This window comes from Anabas testudineus, chromosome 10 (genome assembly GCF_900324465.2).
Source record: "Anabas testudineus chromosome 10, fAnaTes1.2, whole genome shotgun sequence".
Classification (NCBI taxonomy): domain Eukaryota; kingdom Metazoa; phylum Chordata; class Actinopteri; order Anabantiformes; family Anabantidae; genus Anabas; species Anabas testudineus.
This window is the reverse complement of record NC_046619.1, coordinates 9,181,803-9,208,373: the sequence shown is the minus strand read 5'-3', so window position 1 is coordinate 9,208,373 and position 26,571 is coordinate 9,181,803. Positions and strand designations below refer to the sequence as shown.

Genomic DNA, 26,571 nt, shown 5'->3' with positions numbered 1-26,571 from the left:
TTCACATTTTGAATTTGTATAATTTTGACAGGATATATTTTTATGGAGAGTGAAATCTTTTGGGATATTTAAAATTTAAGTTTATTTTTTATATAAAATGACATAAGATTAAAGAAATTTAAATGTTTGTTCTTTTAATGTTTATTTTATTTCTAACTTGTATAATTTAGACAGGATATATTTTTATAGAGAGCAAAATGGTATAAGTTATTTAAGGTTTGTGTTAAAAAAAAGTTAAGTTTTAAAAGTTTTAGTGTGCTCAATAAATGTTTATCCTGTTCGGCCCGCGACCTAAAGTGTGTTTTGGATTGTGGCCCCCTGTGCAATTGAGTTTGACACCCCTGTAGTATAATATACATGTGCATGTGCTACAGTGAAATTCCCTCAATCCACTCAGGTGAATGAAGGGATGTTATTTTAATATCTTCAATAAAATATACCAATAATAAAAAGAAAAGTTAATCAAAAATCAAAATGGTAGTAATAATACAGTGACAGATTTTATATTACACGTCAATCCTTTGACTATTGCCTCTGTGCAACTATCAGAAATGTGTTCTTGAAACAGGCTCGATAGTCCCAGTGATGTGGAAGATGACACATAAATTGATAAGTTTCACATCGACCCCGTTTGTTTGCAGAGATAGGTCAGCAAGTGGGCGTGGCCTCGGAGCAGGGCGGCAGACACAATCAGCGTGTGTGATCTACGATTGGTCGAAGCTGTGGCGTTCTTTGACGTATGCCGAACATCATTGGCTGTTCGTAAACGCCACCTTCGTGCTGAGAGTGATGTCCACCAATCACAGACGAGCCCTCGCTCAGCTGATTCGTACAGTTCGCAGTTTGTACGCTGTTTAGCTGCACGCAGGTAAATAGTCATTTTCCTTTAACTGAACATTGTCACGCATACTGCCGGTGTATTTGCTAGTTAGGAGCACGTCTCTTCTCTATCTTCTGCTTGTAAAGACAAACGTCGAGTCTCGATCCTTCGTTCACCTGTTGGTCACCTCTCATTCATTATGGCAACGCGTGTTCGACACGTGAGTATTTGTGCCTCATCTCCTCATGCGTGCTCGTTGCATGTGTTGTTTTGCCTCAGATGTATTAATAACAGCTTTGTGCGTCTCGTACAGCGTAATAAACGGTGTACGGTGATCGGGGGATCTGGTTTCCTGGGCAGACACCTGGTGGAGAAGCTACTGGAACGAGGCTACTCGGTGTCTGTGTTTGACATCTGTGAGAACTTTGAGCTGCCTGGTGTCATCTTCCACCAGGGAGACCTCTGCGACAAACAGGTGAGGCAGACATGCAGATCGGGGACAGGTTTAATAATAATAATAATAATAATAAAAATCTGAATGCTTGACCTCTGTTGTAAGTGGATCAGGTGTTGCTGTTGTGCTGTAGGGGCTGTCTGTGACCTGTCTGTCCATTACAGGGAGGTAAAAAATGTGGTGAGTGGTAGTGAGTATGTGCCCACCTCTATGTAACTCTGTCTAAGAAAGCTTCTGGGCCGAGATGCCCTGAGAGCATAAGAAACAACGAATATGATTTGAGTGAACTGAACATACTGAAAATCCAGGACATGACCTCATGCTCTAATAAAGATACTTGTGCTATAGCCATAAAAGCTTTCTACATTAACACGTGGAACATAGATGAGCATGCCATTTAATTATAGCCCACTTTAGGCAGAATCTGTGGCAGAAGTGATATTTGTGTTATTTAAGGTAAAGTAAGGTATGATAACACTTTATTGATCCCTTCAAGGGAGAAATTCTGGTGTTAAAGCAGCATCACAAATCACAATAAATGTACAAAAAATGACCTAGAGCAAGATAATATAGAGCATAGCAACATACAAATTACAATACTTCTACTACTAATATGTACAAGGTAGATAAGAAATCTGTGCAAATCAGTCTGCAGCTTTTTCTGAGCAATCTGCGTTTGCTCAATCTGTTAGAGCTGAATTAAACAATGTGGTACTGACAGCAAAATGGCGCATGAAAAAGCAAAAATCTTAGCATATATAACAAAAATCTTATTTTAAGAAAAAAGCTGCATACACAACATTTACTAAACTGAAGTCTGAAAGTGTTGATGGAGTAGCTCCTGCCTGGAACATGCCCTCTTTTGATGCTGTCAATAGCTCTGACGTGTCTGTGTCATTCGACCCTAGGCTTTGTTTCCAGCTCTGAAGGATGTGTCCCTGGTCTTCCACTGCGCCTCTCCAGCCCCTGGCAGTGATAACCGGGGGCTGTTTGAGAGGGTCAACATTCAGGGGACACGCACTGTTATTCAAGCCTGCCTCGAGGCTGGAGTGGAGGTGGGCAGCAGCCAGGGGGAAGAAAGACTGGGCTTTTTCATTTTATAACTAAGATGCACTGTTTAGCGATGAAACGAGTGAAACAACTGTTTCCACTGTTTGTTTTGAACAGAAATTGGTCCTAACTAGCAGTGCTAGTGTGGTATTTGAAGGCACTGACATTAAGAATGGAAGAGAGGATCTGCCATATGCCAAGAAGCCCATTGACTACTACACAGAGACTAAGATAGAGCAGGAGAAGGTAGGAGAATCATATGCTTGGGTCCAAAGCGTTTGGTGATCTTGGTCCTATTTGTTGATGTAGTTTGTATGTTTTCTCTATCTTTGTTAGACTTTCTTTCCCCACACCTACTTGAAGTGTCAGAGTTTGAGTTTTGAAACACACTGAACATGGTTGTGAGTTACTCTGTGTTGATCCTGTCATGTAGTGAATAACACAGGTTTCAGCTCATCATCACTGTCATGTCAAGTGCTTCGTGCACCCCACAGTCTGTCACAACTGTTAATAGAGAAAGAAGCAAATTATCAGAGCCTCCCTGACACCCCAGACATTACAACACTAAAGCCCGCCCTTTATGTTTTAGTTGGTTCTCAAGGCATGCGACAAAGGGAAGGGCTTCCTCACAGTTGCCATTCGGCCTCATGGCATCTTTGGGCCTCGGGACCCACAGCTGGTTCCTATCCTCGTGGACACGGCTCGCAGGGGCAAGATGAAGTTCATCATCGGGTAAGTTATAGGAGGCGCATTGACCCAGATTTTCTGTCAAACCCGAGACGTTTATCCTGGGAATACTTACGGCTCATGGAAAAGGGTGTTCTTTAATGGCCAATTTAAAACAAATTATTAGACAAACAACAATATTAGATAGTTTTTTCAAAAGCTTTCCTTAACACACCAGGTATGTTGCACAACATACTGTTGAACTAGGCTGCTTTCTAAGGCTGGAACTGTAGTTATTAGTGACGTTGAAATCTCAGTGGCATTTTCATTGGGATTTCCACGAGTTCCTGGTTCACGTTAGTTCAGTAGCTCCAGTGTATAAGTAGAATTCATTTTTACACATTTTGTTTAGAAACAGATGATTTTACTTTACCCAGATTTTAAGATTGTATCTGCATGGTTTATTTGCTTATGCTGGGTGGGATTTCATTATTTCTACTGCCTACTTAAAAACCCTCATGGACGCTTTTCTCCCACTTCAGTCACTCTCTAACTTCTCCATTACTCTCTCTGAAACACGTAGTTGAGTGAGGGAGTCGCTCAGCCCACTAATAGCTGTACCAGTGTACTGTGTGCTTCCTCCCTGCTCAGTGATCTTTGCCTTTGTCTTTATTTGCTGCAGTAACGGGACCAACCTGGTGGATTTCACCTTTGTGGAGAATGTAGTTCATGGGCACATCTTGGCTGCTGAACATCTGAGAGCAGACTCCCCCATATGTGGAAAAGTGAGTGAGAATAAACTCTACAGCAGAGCCAATGTCATAGCAGAGCAGGTTTAAGTGACTGAACATTAGATCCTGTTGCTAGTTTTAGACATCTGTTCGACTATCTGTTTTTGTCCTTGCAAGCTTTTATATTTAGTGCTACATCCTCTGTTTGATTTGTCAGCCATACCACATCACCAATGATGAGCCAATTAGATTTTGGGACTTCATGTCTGAGGTGCTGGTAGGTCTGGGATATGATCCTCCACGCTACCACCTCCCCTACATGCTCGTCTATGGACTGGCCCTGTTCCTCTGGCTGCTGGCCCTGATCCTGCGTCCTCTTGTGTCCTTCAAACCTACCTTTACTCCGATGAGAGTGGCTCTGGCTGGAACGCACCACTATTACAGCTGTGAACGTGCCAAACAGGACATGGGTTACAAACCTGTGGTCAGCCTTAAGGAAGGAATCGACCGCACGGTGCAGAGCTACCCTCACCTTCGACAAGGGTCTTGATGAGGGAATAGAATAAAGATGAAGACATAAAAGGCTGCGAAGGAATGACCAGGTCCGACTGAGTGGACGATCCATTTTCACCAGCAGATGGCAGCAGATAGTCACCACTTTGGAGTCTGATGTTCCAAAAGTTAACAGTACTTAGTAAACACTAAAAGGACAATTAGTGCTTTAACTTAATGACTTTTCACTGTGAAAACTAGAAACATTCATCAATGTACTGTACATACAATGCTGTTTGTGTCCAGATGCCTTATTACGTTCCACTAAACTACAGTTCTCCTGATGCAACTTGAATATTATTTCTTAAATGTCAACAGTTCTGGGAAGTGCCTTTCCTGAATCTCTTTCATGCACAAAGCGAGGTTCATGGAAAAAAAGAAAAAGATTCCTCATTGTAAGCCGTGCCTCTAACACGACGACACAAGTGTCAGACCTTACTAATAGTCATTTGCCTGAAGCCATGTTTCAACCTTCCTTAATGACTGGAAGATGCCACAATGGAAAATAGAGGTTTGCATTTTTCACGTTTGTCCTAAAAGAATTCAACATAATCATGTGTTCAGCCTGTTCGTATGGGTCAAAAGACCATTGTGTTATTTTGTAAAAGCCACTATGAGTCTTGAGTAATTTATGATCAAAAGTACTTTTGTTTTTAGTACAAACGTCCCTAGAAGGAAAAAAAAGAGAGGACGTTGCATTAAAAATGTTGAACTTTTAAAAATAACCTGATGATATGGTCTCCTAAAAACGTAGGCTGAACTTAATAGAGCATTTATTCTCCGCTTCTTACAGATTGGATTTGCATTCCCTTCATGGCACCTATAACCAGGAGGAATGTCACTGTGTCACCGTACTTATGGGCACAGACCTCACATTCCATTCATACTGTACTAATGTTTGGTATCAACAATTCTTATATTCCATATTTCGTATTTCCACAGATGCATAATTAACGCACATTGTGCAGGTTTTAAACACATTCTGTCTCCACTCTGCCACCCTGGTATGAGGTACTATACTATATATCATCAGCACGTCTCTGTGATTTAGAGAAACTACTAGATACAAGTCAGGCGCAGTCATTGAACACAATAATGGGATGGGCAATGAAAATGCATACTTTTACACATTTCCACATTCCATCTGTCATTCTTTCATTTTCATGATGACTCCATATAAAGTTTTAAAACTGATGATGCTCTAGAAACTAGAGTACCTCATTTCCACGGTGTTCCTGTTAAATGCAGAGCTTCGTCTTTTCTCTGTGAAGAATTATTGTCATCCCGCGTCTTGCTTTGGTTACAGCAAGATGGGAGTTAAGTTCAGATACTTTGCATTCTCGTTTTAATTTTGCGCCAGCAGCACCCTAATGATTCACTGCTAGAGTCAGCGCCACCAGGCAAGGCTGTCAGACTGGTTTAATGTGGAGGAGGAAGAGGGGGAGGAATCCAGTTTCAGCATTCACATTTGCCAAACGCGCTCGCCAGAGTAAAACCTTGGCTCTCAGACTTGCTAATTTCCTCTCTCATTGTCTCTTAACATGTTGTGAAATCTATTCACACCCTTTTTGATGTTGGAAAAGGCCTTATAACAGTTTGGTTTAAATGCAGACACAGTGGTATGTTGATATCCATGCTGTATTTTGTGGCCAATTGCTCAGAAAGCTCTCTGTTGCCATTTGTTGCAGACATTGTTGGACAATTCCAGGAACAATGATAAATGATTTTTCTTTCACTTGTGCAAACACAGAAGCAGCCACTCTCAAATTGAGCAAACGTTTTGTTTATCATAGGCTTTTCTCTGCTTGTCTACCTGCAGTATGACTTTTACCAAACTGATTTATGTAAAAAGATCGACACCAGTGATTTCACTTTACTTTTTCCCTGTAGAAAAACACAAACATTTTCATTTCCAATAAAAAATAAGTAGAATTCTTCATGCTCCAGATCTTGATTTTTATTTTGGTGTGTGTGTGTGTGTGTGTGTGGAGCACTGTTCCTGTTTGTTGTCCTTGATTTCATTTGTCATCATGTGTTTGCTTCCTGGGCTTTTTCCTACCCAGCAAACACGAGGACGATCATTCCCACAGGAGATGTTGCTGCTGCTTTACGTGCGCCATGCTGTGCACCTTGTCGCTGACCTCGTCCCTTTTTGCCTCGCTTGTTCTCAGAACCGAGTGTCAGCCACCTGGGCGACAGCTATGTGCATGCTGACTCCCGACAAAGCCCAGATGTAGTAAACAAAAATGCTTTCTTAGCAACGTCTATTACGCACACACTTGAATAGATAAACACATATTGCTCCACCCCTAGTCCTTAACTGGCCGGGCATGTTAGTGCTCACACCCGCACCTGTTCCACAGAGATACCTGTCAGACAAAGAAATAGTTTTCCCTCTGCTTTCACCAGTCACACTCAGTGGGACACACTGTCACACACACACACACACACACACTCTACACTGAGCTGCGTAGACATTCAGCTGCTGACAGCGGGTAGGTGTTTGACTTATTCTCAGCATGATTTGGCAAATTGTTTAGATACTTTCTATATTTAAGACTTCTGTATTTAGCAGCTTTAAGAACAGAAAGTGTAAAAGTGTCTGTTATAAGTGTCAACTTAGGATTTTTTTTTTTTACCTTGTCATTTTTCTGGGTGGTTCCTTGGCATGAGTGTGTTTGCCAGTAGAGTTGTCGATCCTGCTTCTAGTCTTAGATGCTGTCGCTCTCCATTAATCATTAATTTATCTTGTGTGGACTGGTGCGTTGAACCTAGGATAAATATGCTTTCTGAGCCCTCAGTGTATTTGTTCTGTCATCAGTATTTGGGACAATATCCTCAAGAGATATCGTGGCGATGTGCTTTAGAAGCGCTGAATTCACAGCCCCAGGAGTTTTTTAAGTTATATTTGCATTTTGAATTTGGCTGTACTCCACAATTTTGCATGAGCTGTAGTGTGTTCCTACTTTTAGATAAGGGAACACTTGACAGTGTTTCATTAGTATTTCCCTTTTCTTCTTAAGTTCCCTGAGGAAGTGGGTGTGCCTTTGAGCAGATCATTTTTGATCAGCAATAAGTGAGGACTTAACTCATTTGGAAATGTGTGAAAGGAAACTTTCCCAGTCATGCAAATCATTGGGTCTGTTTTGTATCCAAAGACAAATGTTTATGCATACCTAACACACACAAACACACATATATATGTTTGTGTATGCGTCCGTTCATCCATTCTGATTTAGGAAATAGCTGTCTTTTTTGGAAAGCGGTGGAACAGGATGAACTACATATCTACATAATGAGTCTGAGGAATGCTCTAAAGAACACATGTTCCTCATTGGGGGGGGGGGTGGGGAGGGTGGGAGTTCCCAGGAAAGAACATTTTTGTATTGTTTGTAGTTTGCTGTGAAAATCATAGTCATCTCTGTTAATGTAGTGCCAATGTGTTTTTCAGGTGACCTGTGAATAAAACAGAACAAAGACGAGACGGAGAAACTACAATCAACAGGCATGTCAAAAGGTGAGCGGGCTGACTGGTCTCATCTGAATGTGAGATGACAGGTTTCCTCCAGGTAAAGCGGAGGGTGTGTCTGTGCGCTGGGCTGTCAGCGCTGCAAATTCACTGCACTGATTTACTCCAGAATACAAGTGGTTGATTATTCTATCACGCAGCCATGATCATTATGTTGTCATGACACAGTCTACAGTTTATATAGGATCCCAGCTGAGCGTGCGGGGTTTGTGATGTGTACACTTTTATGTCTTTAGAGGGGGACAAAGCGTCTGTGTTTCGTACCACCAGAGTACGGACCAAGCTGAAGGGAGATGCCAGCTGGTTGCAACCTCGCAGTGAAGCTCAGGCTGAAACAGAGGAGGAGAAACCCTGGTAAACTAAGTTTACACATGGTTCTGTGCGTGTTAGCCGTTAGATTACACAGTTAACTGAACAGAAAAAAAAGACAAGCTCCTGTGTATCCATGCAGGTTAGCAGAAGTAAGAGCCGGCCGATTGAACGGTGCACCTGTTGAGACCAGTCCGGTGTCTTCACCAACTAAACCCACTGTGCCACCTACCAAGTCTGACACCGAAAGGTAAACACAGGTTTCTAATTTGACACAGTTATCCACTATTACACTTTAAAACCTCTCACAATGCACGAGTGGTGGCTAACAAGTCTCTTTTTTTTTTTACTTAGAACACCAACGCAAGGATACCTGATCAGGTAGGATGGTCTGGTGCCATTTTAGTTTAGTGCACAACCTTTACAGTTGCCACAGCAAAGCATTTGCTTTGAGTTTACAGACAGGGTCTAGCTCAAACATGAAAAGCTTGAATCAAAGTTTTACATTGTGAAAAACGTATTTTTACTCAATTTACAATTTTTCATTCAGAGGTGTTTTTACTAAACTGGACAACAAGCCTGCTTCTCCTACATCATCTAATGGTTTGAGGTAAGAGCCTCTCTTAGAGTACTTAAATAAGCAGATTAAACCGCCTCACCAGTTCTGCATCAGTTGATGAAATGATATTGTTACAATAACATATTTTCTTTTTTAGTGGAACAACACAACTGAAAAAACCTTCAGAGAACTATAAGAAAATGTGAGTACACACACAATCAGATTCCCACTCAAATGCTAGCAGCTGTGTAGGAATTTATTTTCATGAGGTGTATGTTCTATTTCTTAGAGCGCCTCACACTAGGAGGTCCACCTCAGACAGTCTGGAGCGCCATCTTAGCCTTGACGAGCAAGAGAAACGGTAAGACCCTCCAGTCACACAGGACACCAGCCAGCTTGAAGTCACATACCCTGGAGACAGCTTACATTAATTTTTTATAATGACTTATTTCACAGGAAGGAGGCAGCCAGCAATGTTCTGAAGAGATCTTCAGCCAAGGAACGGTCTTATGTGTTTTCTGCTGCTAAGAAATACGAGTATGAATGTTTCTAGTATTCTTAAATCACACAATAAGTGAGATACACAATCCAAAAAATGTACTGCACATGTAAAATTGTCCTTTTCACACACATAATTTACAGTTATAAGTGATTCTTTGGGGATAAATACAATAACTGTGTTTTGTCTTCTGTCAGGTCTAAAGACGCTGACCCTGAAGCCTCACTGGTCAACAGGTCATCATTTGTGGCTAAAAGGTAAATGCTCCCTTTTAATAGATATGACATGAAGCTAAAAGAAATAAAACAAAAATCCTTTGAATGTTTCAAATGTTTCTACATTCTTGTTTTTATGTGTGTGTACAACCACTGACACACATACTGTACATTCATGTGTTATATGTGCTCTTGATTCTTAATGTGCAGGGTGGAGATTACTGATGATGAAGAGAGTGTTACAACTCCTGCATCTGCCAGCACACCATCCCCTGCTGTACCCGTTGCCTCTGTGCCTGAGCCCAAACCAAGGTAAATGTAAATCCTGCACCATGTTTCTAATTCCCAGGTCAACAAGTGATATCTGTTTCTTGAATTATATCCTTCAATTCTTTATTTGTGTGGTTTGCAGAGTCAACACCAGTGTGAAAACAGCCACTGACGAGCCGGTGGCTTCAAAGCCTGTAAAAGAAGACCTCCCACCTCAAGATACCAAACCTCTGATTAAACTCATCCCAGCTTCACCCACTCCTAAGTCACCTACCTTAACTGACCCAAAAGCACCTGCTCCGGTGTCCCCTGCCCCGACATCAACTGTCCCAAAAGCAACTGCTCCGGTGTCCCCTGCCCCGACATCAACTGTCCCAAAAGCAACCGCTCCGGTGTCTCCTGCGCCGACTGCAACTGACCCAATAGCAACTGCTCCGGTGTCCCCTGCCCCGACTGCAACTGTCCCAAAAGCAACCGCTCCGGTGTCTCCTGCCCCGACTGCAACTGACCCAAAAGCAACTGCTCAAGTGTCCCCTGCCCCGACTGCAACTGACCCAAAAGCAACTGCTCCGGTGTCCCCTGCCCCGACATCAACTGTCCCAAAAGCACCTGCTCCGGTGTCCCCTGCCCCGACATCAACTGTCCCAAAAGCAACTGCTCCGGTGTCCCCTGCCCCGACATCAACTGTCCCAAAAGCAACCGCTCCGGTGTCCCCTGCCCCGACTGCAACTGACCCAAAAGCAACTGCTCCGGTGTCCCCTGCCCCGACGTCAACTGTCCCAAAAGCAACTGCTCCGGTGTCCCCTGCCCCGACTGCAACTGACCCAAAAGCAACTGCTCCGGTGTCCCCTGCCCCGACTTCGACTGACCCAAAAGCAACTGCTCCGGTGTCCCCTGCCCCGACTTCCACTGTCCCAAAAGCAACTGCTGAAGTGTCCCCTACCCCGACTGCAACTGACCCAAAAGCAACTGCTCAAGTGTCCCCTGCCCCGACGTCAACTGTCCCAAAAGCAACTGCTCCGGTGTCCCCTGCCCCAACTTTGACTGACCCAAAAGCAACTGCTCCGGTGTCCCCTGCCCCGACTGCAACTGACCCAAAAGCAACTGCTCCGGTGTCCCCTGCCCCAACTTTGACTGACCCAAAAACAACTGCTCCGGTGTCCCCTGCTCCAACTGCAACTGAGCCAAAAGCAACTGCTCCGGTGTCCCCTGCCCCGACGTCAACTGTCCCAAAAGCAACTGCTCCGGTGTCCCCTGCCCCGACTGCAACTGACCCAAAAGCAACTGCTGAAGTGTCCCCTGCCCCGACTGCAACTGACCCAAAAGCAACTGCTCCGGTGTCCCCTGCCCCGACTTCAACTGACCCAAAAGCAACTGCTCCGGTGTCCCCTGCCCCGACGTCAACTGTCCCAAAAGCAACTGCTCCGGTGTCCCCTGCTCCAACTGCAACTGTCCCAAAAACAACTGTTCCAGTGTCCCCTGCCCCAACTGCAACTGACCCAAAACCAACTGTTTCGGTGTCCCCACCCCCGACTGCAACTGAGCCAAAAGCAACTGCTCCCGTGTCCCCAGCCCCGACTGCAACTGACCCAAAAGCAACTGCTCCGGTGTCCCCTGCCCCGACTGCAACTGACCCAAAAGCAACTGCTCCGGTGTCCCCTGCCCCGACGTCAACTGTCCCAAAAGCAACTGCTCCGGTGTCCCCTGCCCCGACTGCAACTGACCCAAAAGCAACTGCTCCGGTGTCCCCTGCCCCGACTGCAACTGACCCAAAAGCAACTGCTCCCGTGTCCCCAGCCCCGACTGCAACTGTTCCAAAAGCAACTGCTCCGGTGTCCCCTGCCCCGACGTCAACTGTCCCAAAAGCAACTGCTCCGGTGTCCCCTGCCCCAACTGCGACTGACCCAAAAGCAACTGCTCCGGTGTCCCTGCCCCGACTGCAACTGACCCAAAAGCAACTGCTCCGGTGTCCCCTGCCCCAACATCAACTGTCCCAAAAGCAACTGCTCCGGTGTCCCCTGCCCCGACTGCAACTGACCCAAAAGCAACTGCTCCAGTGTCCCCTACCCCGACTTCCACTGTCCCAAAAACAACTGCTGAAGTGTCCCCTACCCCGACTGCAACTGACCCAAAAGCAACTGCTCTGGTCTCCCCTGCCCCGACTGCGACTGACCCAAAAGCAACTGCTCCGGTGTCCCCTGCCCCGACTGCAACTGACCCAAAAGCAACTGCTCCAGTGTCCCCTGCCCCGACATCAACTGTCCCAAAAGCAACTGCTCCAGTGTCCCCTGCCCCGACTTCCACTGACCCAAAAGCAACTGCTCCAGTGTCCCCTGCCCCGACTTCCACTGTCCCAAAAGCAACTGCTGAAGTGTCCCCTGCCCCGACTGCAACTGACCCAAAAGCAACTGCTCCGGTGTCCCCTGCCCCGACTGCAACTGACCCAAAAGCAACTGCTGCAGTGTCCCCTGCCCCGACTGCGACTGACCCAAAAGCAACTGCTCCGGTGTCCCCTGCCCCGACTGCAACTGACCCAAAAGCAACTGCTCCGGTGTCCCCTGCCCCAACATCAACTGACCCAAAAGCAACTGCTCCGGTGTCCCCTGCCCCAACATCAACTGACCCAAAAGCAACTGCTCCGGTGTCCCCTGCCTTGACTTCCACTGTCCCAAAAGCAACTGCTGAAGTGTCCCCTACCCCGACTTCAACTGACCCAAAAGCAACTGCTCAAGTGTCCCCTGCCCCGACTGCAACTGACCCAAAAGCAACTGCTCCGGTGTCCCCTGCCCCGACTGCGACTGACCCAAAAGCAACTGCTCCAGTGTCCCCTGCCCCGACAGCGACTGACCCAAAAGCAACTGCTCCAGTGTCCCCTGCCCCGACATCAACTGTCCCAAAAGCAACTGCTCCGGTGTCCCCTGCCCCAACATCAACTGACCCAAAAGCAACTGCTCCGGTGTCCCCTGCCCCGACTGCAACTGACCCAAAAGCAACTGCTCCGGTGTCCCCTGCCCCGACTGCAACTGACCCAAAAGCAACTGCTCCGGTGTCCCCTGCCCTGACTTCCACTGTCCCAAAAGCAACTGCTGAAGTGTCCCCTGCCCCAACATCAACTGACCCAAAAGCAACTGCTCCGGTGTCCCCTGCCTTGACTTCCACTGTCCCAAAAGCAACTGCTGAAGTGTCCCCTGCCCCGACTTCAACTGACCCAAAAGCAACTGCTCCGGTGTCCCCTGCCCCGACTGCGACTGACCCAAAAGCAACTGCTCCGGTGTCCCCTGCCCCGACTGCAACTGACCCAAAAGCAACTGCTCCGGTGTCCCCTGCCCCGACTTCCACTGTCCCAAAAGCAACTGCTGAAGTGTCCCCTGCCCCGACTGCGACTGACCCAAAAGCAACTGCTCCAGTGTCCCCTACCCCGACTTCCACTGTCCCAAAAGCAACTGCTGTAGTGTCCCCTGCCCCGACTGCAACTGAGCCAAAAGCAACTGAGCCAAAAGGAACTGCTCCGGTGTCCCCTGCCCCAACTTTAACTGTCCCAAAAGCAACTGCTCCGGTGTCCCCTGCCCCGACTGCAACTGACCCAAAAGCAACTGCTCCGGTGTCCCCTGCCCCAACTTCAACTGTCCCAAAAGCAACTGCTCCCGTGTCCCCAGCCCCGACTGCAACTGTCCCAAAAGCAACTGCTCCGGTGTCCCCTGCCCCGACGTCAACTGTCCCAAAAGCAACTGCTCCGGTGTCCCCTGCCCCGACTGCAACTGACCCAAAAGCAACTGCTCCGGTGTCCCCTGCCCCGACTGCAACTGACCCAAAAGCAACTGCTCCGGTGTCCCCTGCCCCGACATCAACTGACCCAAAAGCAACTGCTCCGGTGTCCCCTGCCCCGACTTCCACTGTCCCAAAAGCAACTGCTCCGGTGTCCCCTGCTCCAACTTCAACTAAACCACAAACCACTGCCCCGATCTTAACTGACCTAAAAACTGTAGCAGCTGTGTCACCTGCCCTGACACAAACTGACACAAAAGCAACTGTTTCTGTGTCCCCTGCCCTGACGTCAACTGACTCAAAGACAGCTGCTCAAGTGTCCTCCAGTGACCCAAAACCAGCTCCTCTGGTGTCTTCTCCCCCGATCTCAACTGACCCAAAAACGGCTCCTCTGGTGTTCCCTGTTCCAACTTCAACTCGCCCGAAAACAGCTGCTCCAGTGTCTCCTACTCAAACTGCAACTGGCCCAAAACCAGCTGCTCCAGTGTCTGCTGCAACAGTGATCACATTGAAGACAGAACCTAAACCAGAACCAAAACCAGAACCTAAAAAGCCAAGGTCAGATTTCCACTAATCATAAATTAGTATTGGTATAACAAGCTACTCTATAGTTGCACTCAACTTTTTAGAGGAAAATATTTAACTTTAATACTTTTGATTCACTGACTTCATATCATAGATTTTTACAGAACCAATTACTATATTTAACTAAATCATGCTTGCACATGTATCTATATACCTGCATTGAAAACGCTACACAGTACTGTACATGTGCTGGCAATACTTTTTCTTTTGTACTTACAAACTTACATTAATGGTTATTGTTATTTTAATTTTTATTAATATTTAAATACTTCAGTATTTGAATATCATAATTTTCAAATGTTTAGGTTTGCTTTCATGTGGTTTTATTGATGTATTTCTTTTGTATGTGTCTTCTTTTGATATATGTGATTGAAAGCTGCCCCAGTGAGCCATATGTTTGTTCTTTTATTTTTACAGCTCTGATGATGCCACACTCACTGCCTTATCTGACACGCTCATTTTTTTTGATACAAGTTCAACCAGGTACTGGACAGATAAAAAGATGAAAGTAGCATGAATGAAAATGGAAAAAAATATCACTAAAACAGTAATGCCTCCAGCCCTAACAACGTTCCATCTGACAGTAATTTATTTCCTTTCTAGCATTAAAGATGATAAACCAGTGCTGACCAAGGATGAAGCAGGCTCAACAGACAGTCCCACCAAACAGGACAGGTAAACAAACCAACTTCTTAATTCGTATCATAGCAGGTTGAGCAGGAAAACAGATGTATTCACTTCAAAGTAATCACAAAACGTCCTCCATCTCAATTCCAGGTACCTATCACAAGGGGTTGGCCCGCATTAGACTTGATTAAATGTGGCACTTTGAAACATAAAACAAGAAATAGAGAGGTGTGTGTATATGTGCCAAAACAGGTGCAGTGATTTTTTTCCCTTCTTATTGTCTGCAGTGTTGGAAAGAAGCCAGTTCCAGCGCTCGGGAGCTATGAACTATTAACAGACGATCTCCTGGCTCTCAGTGATGGGTTTGTTAAAAATACATTCTTATTGATTGTGTAATTAAGCGGAAGAAATCCTCCCATTATCACCCATGAGGTGGCACTGTTGGACTTCTACTGATATCTCACTCCTCTACCTCAATTGGCCTGTTCTCTGATTCCTGAATCTGTCTTTGTTCATCCTCTTCTTCCCTACCTCTTCCTCTTCTTATTTCTCCTCCGCAGTTCAAAGAAGTCACCAGAGCCTGTTCCCCCGAGCCCAAGACACTCTAGTCAGGATCTGCTTGGCGAACTAGACAGGTAAAGGAAGAGCTCTTTACCAGTCAAATACGGTTATTTAAAGAAGTATCCTTCCATCAGTGGAAAATTAATATTTCTCTTGTCTAGCTGCAAGCTGAGACATTACCTTAACTTACCTAGTCCAAATTAAATATACAGTTTAAATAGTTTCAAGGGAGCTTATATACAAATACAAATTCTGCTCTTTATTTGACTTTTATATAGATGTCTTTAACGAGGCAAAAACAGCAAAGACCATGGGCACCCTGGCTCTCCTGGCTAATGATGTCATTGCAATTAACTCGCACACATCCAATTGACAAAGAGACCGACACGTAAAGGCCTCTGCTCCTCCTTGTGTACCATTAATTCTTATCACTACAGATGAAGGGGCTAAGAATCCCAACTCCCTGAGGTGTATGATTTTTAATAAACCCCATCCGCCTCAAGTTTGATCCATAAATCTGGGCTCCTCTCCTTCCAGCATTCTATTTTAACCCCTGCTCCGTTAGATAGAAACAAAGTCGCAGAATCCTGAAGCAATCTGAGTAATACTTTGAAACAGAAAGCCATGTCTTATCTGCTGTGCGACTGGAAATAGAAGAGAATGTTCTGTGCTGATTAGTATTGTGGCTTTGTTTTGTCTCCGCCAGCCTCAGCACGCAGGCAAAGGAGTGGAAGCAGACAGATGAGACGGCCAAAGAAACACAAAGGTAGAAGGAGATGACAGGCTGCTCTTAAACAATTATCTATCTATGCAGAGCTGTTCCTGCTAAGAAATGCATTCTGTTCAGATATGCCTTGTAATGATTTATACTAACTATGCCTGCAACTATGCTGTGTCTGTCTGCCCGCCAGCCACACAGAGGCAGTCACTAGAACCACCAAAACTGTGATCATTACTGAGAAAAGGTAGGGGAACACACACAGATGAAGCCTGTTCTATATTCAGATGGTTTTCATGCTCGGTAAATAGTTCAGTGCATTCAAGTTTTTCTAATGGACCGGCATTGTAAATAGTGGATGAGAAGAACCGCAATAACCTTTACTGTTTTCTCTTCCCATCATGCCATTAATCCGTACCACCGTCTGTGCAGAGAAGAGACCAGTGCAGATCCCTGGAGCACACAAGTGAGGACTACAGTCACTAAATCCAGGTAGGTTCCTTACTGAAACTTAACTCTTCAAGATATTAAGATTCATTTTAGGACGTTTGTGTGATATTCACACCACTGTGTTTTAAAACAGTTTACCAAACTGACACGAAGTTGAAAAAAATATTTTTTGCATATAACATGGGCTTGAATTGTCAGATTCTCATTCCTATTCCAGTAAAAAAAGAAAATCAAGAGTAATGTGGTTAATACATACACTGCCCATCCCAATGAAAGGTTAAACACTTTAATACTTTTTAGCTTTGATTACAGCACTCATTCATTTCGATAAGCTTTTGCAATGTCAAAAGGTTTGTTTGGTTTGTATACCATCACTCTGGAACAGGGTAAACCTGGACTCATCAGACCACATGACCTTCTTCCATTGGACAGTTCTTAACCCAGTTTTAATAGTTTCATCAATCTCCTTTGATGATTTCTTTGTTTGATTCATGCCAATAATTTGACTTTTCTGAAACAGATTAACATCTTTTCCACAACCACAGGATGTGTCTTCAGACATGTTTTTTTAAGATGCATCAGTTAGGGTTAAATAACTTGTTGCAAGCTGCAACATAACCATCCATGCAGTATTTATCCAATGGGAGGCTCTTTCCTATTTGCTTAGTTAAATCCACGTGGTGACTTTTTATTGTGTATTATGATAATATTAATGATTATAATTGTTCTCGATTGTAATATAAATTAACTTTAGGTGAGGAAACACTGCAGTGGACTGATTTGGACTGCAGCAGAATAGTCTTTCCATTTGTCAAAGACACCCAGATTCTGATTTTGATTGAGTTTGGCTCTGAGTTCCTCCATGTTTCTGTTTACCATTCAAACTGCATTAAATCTTTCCATTATGAGTCAATGTGATCAGAATTCCTCTGACACAAGATGGGCCATGCTGACAATTGAGAGTGAAATCAGTGTGAAATTGTTTTTCAGCTCGGCTGATCCATTTGATCCATATCCGATAGGGACCACATCCCCTAACAGGTAATCATATTGGTTTGGAGCTGTGACTGTTTTTCCAGCCAGCCAGATAACATCTCAGCATGCATAATTCAGCAGTTTCTGATTATGAGCCACTTTTCTCTATTGCAGCTCCTCTGACCTGCTCCAGCCCCTCACAGACACCTCCATCAACAGGTACAGTATGATAATGCAAATTCTCCCTTTCCTACATTGTACCCTCTGTTTGTAGCACTGATGCTATCATGTTACTACATAATGTCTCTGCTTCCAGGTGTAAATAAGACAGAGATATTCTGTAGTTATTGCAACAATTATTGTTCATAATCAACAGCTAGCAATCTGCATTGTTTCTACAGTGCATGTTATTGATATGCTTGATTTATTATTAATATTATTCATTTTATATATTTTTCACCTTTTCAACAACTTTCAGGAAGATCCAAGTCCAGAAGAATATAATAAAAGAAAATGAATAATAGTAATAATAGCAGCAATACTAATAGTAAGTTAGCTAAACCTATCAAATTATTTATCAAATCTTTATCTATATACTTGTTTTGCTCTCAGTATTTATTTTTTAGTAGTTATAACAGTATATTAATCCATTAGAAAAAAGATGTTTTGACAGTCCACTATTTGTCAAGTAAAAGTGTCAAACCCTCTCTGGCTCTAGCTTTAAAATATGATAATTTGTTCCCTTTTCGTTTTAAATAATTTAATATTGACTATAAATTGGGCAAAACAAGACATCATCTTGCTTTCTGTGAAATTATGGTATTTTTCAAACTTTTACTTGACTTTCTCAAAAAATTATTTGAGGAATTTCCCTTCGGTGACTAATAAAGTCGATTTTATCTTATCCTGGCAGTAAATTCATATTTTTCAGAAATAGATTTTTTTTACAGCACCAAACATATTAATATAATAATAATTTTTTAAAAATGTAAGCAAAGCAGCAAATTCACATGTTTGACAAGCTGTAGGTGTAAAATGTAAATTTGCTTAATAAGAAAATTATTTCATTTAATTAGTTTTAGTTTAGTTTTGTTGATAAGCCAGTCCATTAATTGAATAATCATTTATGCATTGAAGTAAAATTTTAGAGATATACATTTCACAGTGACTCACTGTGCACACTTGTAGATTTGGTCTAGAGTTATAATGTATTTCTTTTTTATTTTCCTTTTTTTTGCATGTGTGTTTAAGAGTATGAGCAGTAATGCATTTTAATCCCCAGCAAACAAGGTCATCCACATCAGCACTGACACCACAAAGTATTAAACTCAGTTCAACTATGCATAACGATATTATGAAAGCATGAATATGAGGTTAAGAGGAAAGGGAAATGTGGACCTGAGGAAATCAATTTCTCAAACAACACACAATACCATTGTCTGATTTGCTGGATCTGTCACAACTTATGCATCGTCTCTCTCTCTCTCTCTCTCTCTCTCGCTCCCTTTCTCCATCTCTTGCTCTCCAATTTGACTCTTCAGTCGAATCACTCAGCGGTCATGGACACACTCATGGGAAACCAGCGCACTTCAGGAGACTAACACAGAAGAGAGGTGATGACACACTTCGATTTACTCTTACACAGCGTGCTGTCTGCAATGTTTCATTCATCTGTGTGCATTCATCCATGTCCATTACGTGCTAAAAGCCTTTCAATGTATGTCCCCTTTCAGCCAAGAAGCTGAACCAGAAGACCAAGCTGAAGATCAACAGACACTGATCAAGTTTGAGAGAACGTAAGTCGTCTCTTTCTTAAAAGCTCTGGGTGAATATCTGCTCCTTTTATCCCCATAGCCTCATTCCCAGCATCTACCCATTGAGCCAGAAGTCATTGCTTAATGATACTTATAGGTCAGATATAAAATATGGGTCACACACACACAATATATATATATATATATATATATATATACAGTATATATATATATATATTTTACAACTTTTTGTCCTAACTGAGGTACACTGACAGCTTTTTCTTATAATATGCAGTGTAAATTTGTCATGATCCCATGCTACATGTCTTTGTTTGTGCTTAAGGTCTACTGAGAATGACTCACCATGGGCCAGGTGGACGTCACCCACTGTCTATACTCTCACCACCACAAGAGACGAGGAGGAGGAGGAGGAGGAGGAGGAAAGGTATCTCTAGTGTGGCTGAGCTCATTAAATGCATACTAAAGCCTCCATTTATTTTTTGTCTTATTTTAGCTGGAATTAATTATAGCACCTTACAATTCAGTAGCTGTCAACCATTTACTTAAAACAAAATTCTCATGTCTGAAAATAATCAAATTTTTCTCAGCTTGTTGTTTTTGACTATTATTGTCACTGTTGCACCTGTTCTGTCACAATGGATAATACGGGAATGTCCTCTGTTTTGTAGACCCAAGGATACACAGACAGTCACGACCACCACCATTATCAGGTCGGGAAAGTTTTTTTTTTTTAATTCTTAAAACATTTTACATTAGAAGGAAATCAAAGTGTGGGAGCGGGAGGGCTCAAGATGAGGCAGAAAACAGATCACACCTGGTCAATAAATCCAGAGCCCTCTGGAGCTCTGAGTCTGAAAGATTAGCTTTATAAAAACCACAGAACTGTTGTTCACTGGATAGCGTCCAGCTTATTGACTCCTACAGCTTTTAGTAAAAGTCTAAAACACCGTTCTTTGCTTTCCAGGGAGACACACAGTGATCCAAAGCCCGTTGTGGATCGGTAAGTTTATGTGCTTGTTAATGTCACATCCAGCATAATGAAAGATCCCGAGGCTTATTTTCCACTATTTTGTGGTCTGTTGATTTTCTCACTTTTGTAAAGGCACCTCTCTTTTAACTGGAGCTTTTTCACATTTCTGACGCTAGGATTTTTAAACAAGGATGTGCTGATGTGCCTGAACGTCAACCTGAGCCGGATGCATTTTTAAGTTTCTGAAATGTATTTGAAATTGAACACACTTTATTTAATATTTACTTGTTTTACACATTCACCTAAAACATCTGCTTTTGTCTCTGGGTTTGTATCACAGTCGTGTTAGCTCACGGGTGAGAGAATCAGGCCAAACCCTGTGGGAATGTAGCTGTATTCCCTTAATAGTGTAGCTACCTGAAACTCCGGTATGATGCCTGGTTAGACAGCCTCCTGTGTAAACTCTCTTCCTAAAGTTAAATGACAAGATCTACTCTCTCAATGTCTTTCAATTCGCCCTCATTTCCTTCCCTATAATTATCAGCCTCCAGATGTCAGATTAATGATGTGTATTAGAAATGTCCTTTTGTCAAATCACAGCCCGTTAAACAGCATGCCATTAACAAGCAATGGCAGAAAATGATTATCTCCCAAGTTACGTCTGACAGATGTGGAGTCCTTCTGCATAACCCATCTCACTGCTGTCGTCAGTGACTGAAAGATGAGACTAACGCTGCGCTCTCTCTCTCTCCAGTTATGAAACCTATTCCAGAACTGTGACAGAAGAAGACCGACGTGTCCAAGCACCAGAACCTGACACCAGAAAGTGAGTGGTTTTCCAAACTAGACTTTTAAATACAAGTAACAACTAATATTTATTCTAACGACGCCTGTGAACTCACCCATTCCATCGCCCGACTCTGCTCCAGGGGCTTTGTGTTTGTGAAGGAATATGTCAGTGCAACAGAGCTGGCCTTGCATAATGCCAGAGACACAGTTGATAGGTAAGACCACCAATCAAAGACTTTTGATTAAAAAAAAAGTGACTGTGACTGTGATGACTGACTGATTTACTTTCCTTGTGTAAATATTTCCTGTACTTATTGCTTCAATTTCTGCAGTGGGTCAGATTATTTGACATCAAGCTCCACCAGTTATTCCTACAGCAGCCCCTCCACTTACTCCAGGTAATAACACAATCTCTAAATCTCAAGCCTTTCTCACTCTAAACTCCTTTTAGCAAATGATAATTGAACTGTCCTCCAAAGTTACCCATGGTAATTTCAGCTGTATCTATCTGCTTCTCTTCAACTGACATTTGTACCCCCTCCAGTTCTTACACTGTGAATGACCTTTCAAATCCTTTCAAGACTGAGGTCTTAATAATGACATAACGATAACCGCAAACTTCAACAGTTCAGACACGGGTTTGAGTGACATTTCAGTTCACCTCAATCAATTTAAAATTTTCACTTAACTTCACTTAGTCCCCACAAATCAGTTGTCATTTAAACTTAATTTGTCACCATTTCACTACAATTTGAACCACTGTAACACTTCAAATACCTTCAGTATTTGTATTGACACCACCATGTGAACTGCAGACTATAGTAGTTATATAGTAGTATAGTAGTTCATTAATCCTCTACTTTAAATACTTAAATTCCACAAATGCTGCCTGTACTTGTTGTTCTTTCCCATGTGGATCAAATCATTTGAGAACAATTCTACTGTATCCTCCTGAACCAGTTTTAAACGTCATACAAACATCAGCTCTCTCTCTCTCGCTACCTTGTTATTTACAGTCCTGACTAAACTAAATATGTGTAAGCTGTAGGGCAGACGTTCTGCCAAGCCTGCTCATTAGGAGGTTAAGCGGGGACATGAAAGGATTATTTACACTTACTAAATTCCCTCACAGCGGACAGAAAATGTCACTGGTTATTTAACCAGACAGATGCGAAAGAGCTGTTTCTGAATGAGTGCCTGAACAAAATTGTTTCAATTTCTATGCCCCCCCCAGTGGCTCACTGTCATCCACCTGTACGTACTGTGGAGAGCAGGTGGGAAATGATGCCAAGATCACCATCGAGCACCTCAATATCAACTGCCACCCTGAGTGCTTCAAGGTAATTCATCTGTCTGCCAAAATACAATTCTGCTTGACATACAGAGTGGTATTTATAGTCCTAATAAACATGCTCTTGAGGGGACTGACTGGCCCAAAATTAAGCTTTGTTCATTGTAAAGAAAGAGGTTACCCTTATTGGTAAATATGCAATTTTTCTGCTGGACAAGTAACTTGATATCACATAAATATGACATATAGCTTAGCTTAGCATAAAGACTATAAATATAGAAAATCCTTCCACAATTGAATACATGTCCTACGAACAGCTCTATAGCTTAAAGTTTCTAATTATAAGCTAATTGACTGGGCGCTGCAGCTTCGTATTTGTGTGCCAGTGTGTGATCGATCTTATTGGCAAGGCAGACAATAAGTGTATTTTCCAAAACACTGAATATCCCTCTAACATGTAAAATAATCTAAAATACAAATTCTGTTTAGATATTACAAATGGCCAGTCTGTGCAAGATTTGACCAGTGTATTACAGGGCAAAGCACTTGTACTAAAGATTTTTAAAGATAAAAAGACAGCTCCCCACAATTTGTTCTCAGTACTTGTTCTAATAACACTCTCATATTTCTTCAGTGTGACGTGTGTGGCACACCTATGGGAGACCTTCTCCACAATATGTTCCTACATCACGGGAAGGTTCACTGCGAGTCCTGCTACTCCAACATGGACTGATTATGGAAACTCTTCAGCAGCCTCTTATCTTCGTCCCTTTTTATGTTCATTTGCATTTAAAGTGAGAACTGGTCTTTCACAGAGTTTGTGCTTGATGTGAACTTCAAAATGCTATGGTTTAGGCTGATCAAAGAGATAGTTACACTGAACAGTATGATTACTTAATGTTGATTCTTACATAAATTTCTAACTTCTTAAACATGTTATAAAAGCTCGAGTTGTTGTCTTTCTTCCTGATGGTGAAAGCTGTATCTGCCTCACTAGACTATGAAGGATATGTCTGCATTGCATCACGTACAGACTAATGCTGGCAAATGGGGTACAATATTAAACTTTAGCAACAGAAATTATGCAAGAAAATGTATTTGTTACACAATGTTTACTTTGTTCTTCTTGATACAAAAAGTGTGTACATGTGAGATGCTCTGTTAGCAAAATAAAGTGATTTATATGATCCTGGTATAAATATGTGATTAAGAGGTAGTGTGCTAGTAGACGCACAACACTGTTGAGCAGGTACATTTTAAAAAAGCATGACTGAAACTGATTGCACATAAAAGATGATGTTAGCATCATGTAACAGAAAATAGTTAGAGCCACATTATAAAATAGCTACCACAGAAATTCATTAGATGAGCTGTTCCTGAGCACTACTTTACAAATGCAGAGGTGATTTTCGACTCAGGGTTGTGCTTTATATTATATTTGCCTTTTTCCGCTCCTTGGTGAAATGATTGCATAGTCACTTAAAATAGCTGTGTACATAAATGTAACTTCATCTAATAACCATCAGCTACGTGCTGAGTAACTATAAAGAAGATAATGCTGTTCATTGGCTACTGTCCTGATGGTCTTCACACACAGTTAAGCAGAGCTCCCCTGGTACAGAGAACAAGTCTTTGGCTCTAACCCAGTCCATCGAAAATCCCCTCAAACAGTATTTTGCTCGTTGTGTTCAAACTACTGAATTTGAGATGAAGGACACAGGTATCATGCCAGCTGACGACAATATCAAAATCTGTTACAGTAAAACTAAAATGTTCTTTAGGCTAAAGGAGTTTTGACTTCGGTGCAAGAAATATGAGCGGCATCTGCTTCATTCCCTCTTTTAAACAGAGGGGATGTATAATATCAGACACCGCTGTCATCCTGGACATGCTCCACCTTCTATTTGTTTCAAGGCCAGTGTCAGTGTTTTCCTCTGGCTCTGCTCACAGCTATGTTTTGGATGTGTTTCCACAGCAGCGAAGGGTCGGACTCATTGTGTCTTATCAGAGACTCCAGCCCCTCTGCTTGGTCCAGGCTCTGCCAGTAATCCTGAGGCCATATTTGCAACCATCTGCGGACAGATATACAAACAGATTAGGCTCATCACTGTGGTTATTTTAATTAGACAGTTAAAACACAGTGATTTCTCTCCCCCCGGGACATTGTTATTCACATTAAGATACACAAAGTAGAAGGATTTCACACAGGACAAACTCACCCATCATCTGCAGGTAAGTCCTGGACATCTCCGTACCCTGGGCTGGGCAGAGGGCATCCCATGTGAGAGTTATTGGCCATTTTAGGCTGAGGAGGTTGGCTTTTCTTCGGAGCTTTCCTGTGTGCTCTTTCTGCTGCCAATCGTGCATTTTCCTGGTCGCACACATAACATTCAAATCCATTCAGGTAGTTGGGTTTACTCATGTCATTAACCCCCCACTCGCGAGTCTCTAGAGCCTTCAGCAAGCGACTGTTAGTAATGTGCTTGGGGTCCTTGAACGCTAAATATTTTGCATATTCATCATCATTCTCATCAAGACGTTTGAGGAAGTCAGCGAGAGCTTTTGGTGATGGGAAACTATTTATTATAATTACAGAGTGGTTGTTGGGCATCCAGTCTGCCACCACTGAGGAGCCTCGATAGACGGGCACGCAGCCCTGATGGAGAGGCCGCCATAGTTTCTCTGTCATGTAGTCTGGACACAGGCCATTCTCAAGTGCCAGGTGGAATTTATAGCGTGCAACAAAATCCATGAATTTGGATTCCTCGCCGGTAGCAGTGGCCGTGTCCTCCAGCTGCTCGGGTATAGGTTTGTTATTCAAGCATTTTCCATAAGAGTCCACCTACAGAAAGAAAAACGATGCATGGAAAACAACACACTACATTATATTGTATACATTATATACGTTATACTACATCAACCTGTGCACGAAGGTTGTAAATGTAGAAGCTGACCTGGGGGTACCTAAAGGTATGAGGCTGCTACACAGCTACATTCATCTACCATACACATAAACATGGCCCTGAAAGACCATCTCTGTACTGTACCTCAATGTACTTCATGAGCTCCTTGACGTATCTGTCTCTGTCGGATGGTACATCGCAGTGAGACTGCATGTAAAGCACAGGAGCCAGACCCTCCCTCCTCAGGCGGTTCTTCTCCTCAAGAGACACAGCTACAGGCTTCAGCAAGTAATCAAGAGTTGGCAACCACTGCAGGGTCAGAGGATAGTCTGACTCCCTGCGAAACGTCGCAGTATAGTTGAACAGCCGGATTCCTGGTCCATGGGAGAGGAGGTAGTTATTCATGGGTGACTCTTCATGGAACAGTGCCCAGGTCTGGTGGTGGAGTCGGGGAAGCGGTGCCTCGTATGCCCTGAAGTCTGTCCCGTAAAAGATGATGGATGCTGTCCGTTTGTACAGTTGGACCTTTCAAGATCAAACTCAAGATTACTGGCAGAACATCTTATGATGGTAATTTTTATGAACGTGTGCATGAATCTACGTTCTGTCGATGTCACGCCAAACTTTATAAGGTTTAATGTGTCCCGTACCTTGCGATTGCTTGTGACCAGGCAGGAGGCAGTGGCACAGTCAATGCGTTCAGTGTCACCAGGGAAATGTGGGAACAGATTCCCGCTCCACCAAAGGAGAATGGGTAGCTCCTTGTTACTGCGACGGTCATTGTTGCCTGGTCCACTGTATGAACTGATGGAGGAGAACTCCATCTCTGATAGAGCACTTTGGGGCTTAAAGGCTCCTCGGTCCACTGCATCCAAGGCCTCCAGGGGAAGTTGATCATCTGGAAAGGAGGCGAAGGAGACCCAGACCCAGCACAGGACGCCGAGCAGTCCCAGACACACACAGGGCAAAAGTCTGCCCCTGCCTGCCATCTGCAGAAAACACATTTCAGAGACACACGAATCAAGGAAAACCGCTTTACTTTCCCATCTACGTCACCCTGAATCCTCGGTGCTCAATCATTAATATTAGACCTATGTTATGGGCACATCTGTTTCAAATGGCAGCAACTGTTTAACAAACAGCCTAACTAGTATCGCTTCAGTCGCACAAATCACGAAACATTCACAGTTTCTTACCATTATCACTGCAGATCACACATGGATGCACGTTTGTCTAAATTCTTCAAAAATATATAAACAGCGATTTTATGGAAAAGCTGGTTTTGAGGGGTAATGTTAGCGGGACGCTGTTTGTTAGGAGCCAACGGAGCAGAGGGAATAAACACAGCTGGACTTCTTCTTCTACGATTCTGCGCTTTACCTCTAGCTTCTTCTTCTTTGGTTGAAAACAAATCTAAGCTGCGCAGCACCATCTACAGGTCGGAGGTGGGAAGAGCGCTGGTGAACAGGCTGTGTGCAGCCAAAAAGCCGAGATTTTCCTTATTTTTA

At 43.3% G+C, this 26,571-nt stretch overlaps 3 protein-coding genes across 4 annotated transcripts; 2 read left to right on the top strand and 1 right to left on the bottom strand.

Moving 5' to 3' along the window:
* The first annotated feature begins 815 nt into the window (after positions 1-815).
* nsdhl (NAD(P) dependent steroid dehydrogenase-like) lies at positions 816-6,130 on the top strand. 2 transcript variants are annotated; one of them, XM_026357027.1, is made up of 8 exons: positions 816-868; positions 967-1,040; positions 1,134-1,295; positions 2,183-2,329; positions 2,442-2,570; positions 2,914-3,056; positions 3,673-3,775; positions 3,939-6,130. In XM_026357027.1, the coding sequence occupies exons 2-8, from the start codon at positions 1,020-1,022 to the stop codon at positions 4,269-4,271; spliced, it is 1,038 nt and encodes a 345-aa protein (XP_026212812.1). In that variant the 5' UTR covers positions 816-868; positions 967-1,019; the 3' UTR covers positions 4,272-6,130. The 2 variants fall into 2 exon arrangements, with proteins under 2 accessions (XP_026212812.1, XP_026212811.1); XM_026357026.1 differs by having other exon boundaries at positions 823-1,040.
* Positions 6,131-8,028: 1,898 nt separating this feature from the next.
* On the top strand, positions 8,029-23,347 carry znf185 (zinc finger protein 185 with LIM domain). The gene is made up of 32 exons (XM_026358364.1): positions 8,029-8,156; positions 8,254-8,361; positions 8,466-8,492; positions 8,662-8,721; positions 8,828-8,872; positions 8,960-9,031; positions 9,127-9,207; positions 9,367-9,426; positions 9,595-9,696; positions 9,797-10,818; positions 10,954-11,620; positions 12,964-13,127; positions 13,503-13,977; positions 14,422-14,487; positions 14,608-14,679; positions 14,919-14,993; positions 15,192-15,266; positions 15,899-15,958; positions 16,104-16,157; positions 16,343-16,402; positions 17,351-17,401; positions 17,510-17,554; positions 18,877-18,948; positions 19,069-19,131; positions 19,433-19,534; positions 19,779-19,820; positions 20,075-20,110; positions 20,835-20,906; positions 21,010-21,084; positions 21,202-21,267; positions 22,104-22,209; positions 22,795-23,347. The coding sequence occupies exons 1-32, from the start codon at positions 8,029-8,031 to the stop codon at positions 22,891-22,893; spliced, it is 4,302 nt and encodes a 1,433-aa protein (XP_026214149.1). The 3' UTR covers positions 22,894-23,347.
* fut11 (fucosyltransferase 11 (alpha (1,3) fucosyltransferase)) lies at positions 23,256-26,416 on the bottom strand. Its single transcript, XM_026357452.1, has 5 exons — positions 26,260-26,416; positions 25,714-26,052; positions 25,208-25,588; positions 24,380-25,002; positions 23,256-24,232 (listed from the first exon to the last, which is right to left on the bottom strand). The coding sequence occupies exons 1-5, from the start codon at positions 26,260-26,262 to the stop codon at positions 24,082-24,084; spliced, it is 1,497 nt and encodes a 498-aa protein (XP_026213237.1). The 5' UTR covers positions 26,263-26,416; the 3' UTR covers positions 23,256-24,081.
* Between the last annotated feature and the right edge of the window lie 155 nt (positions 26,417-26,571).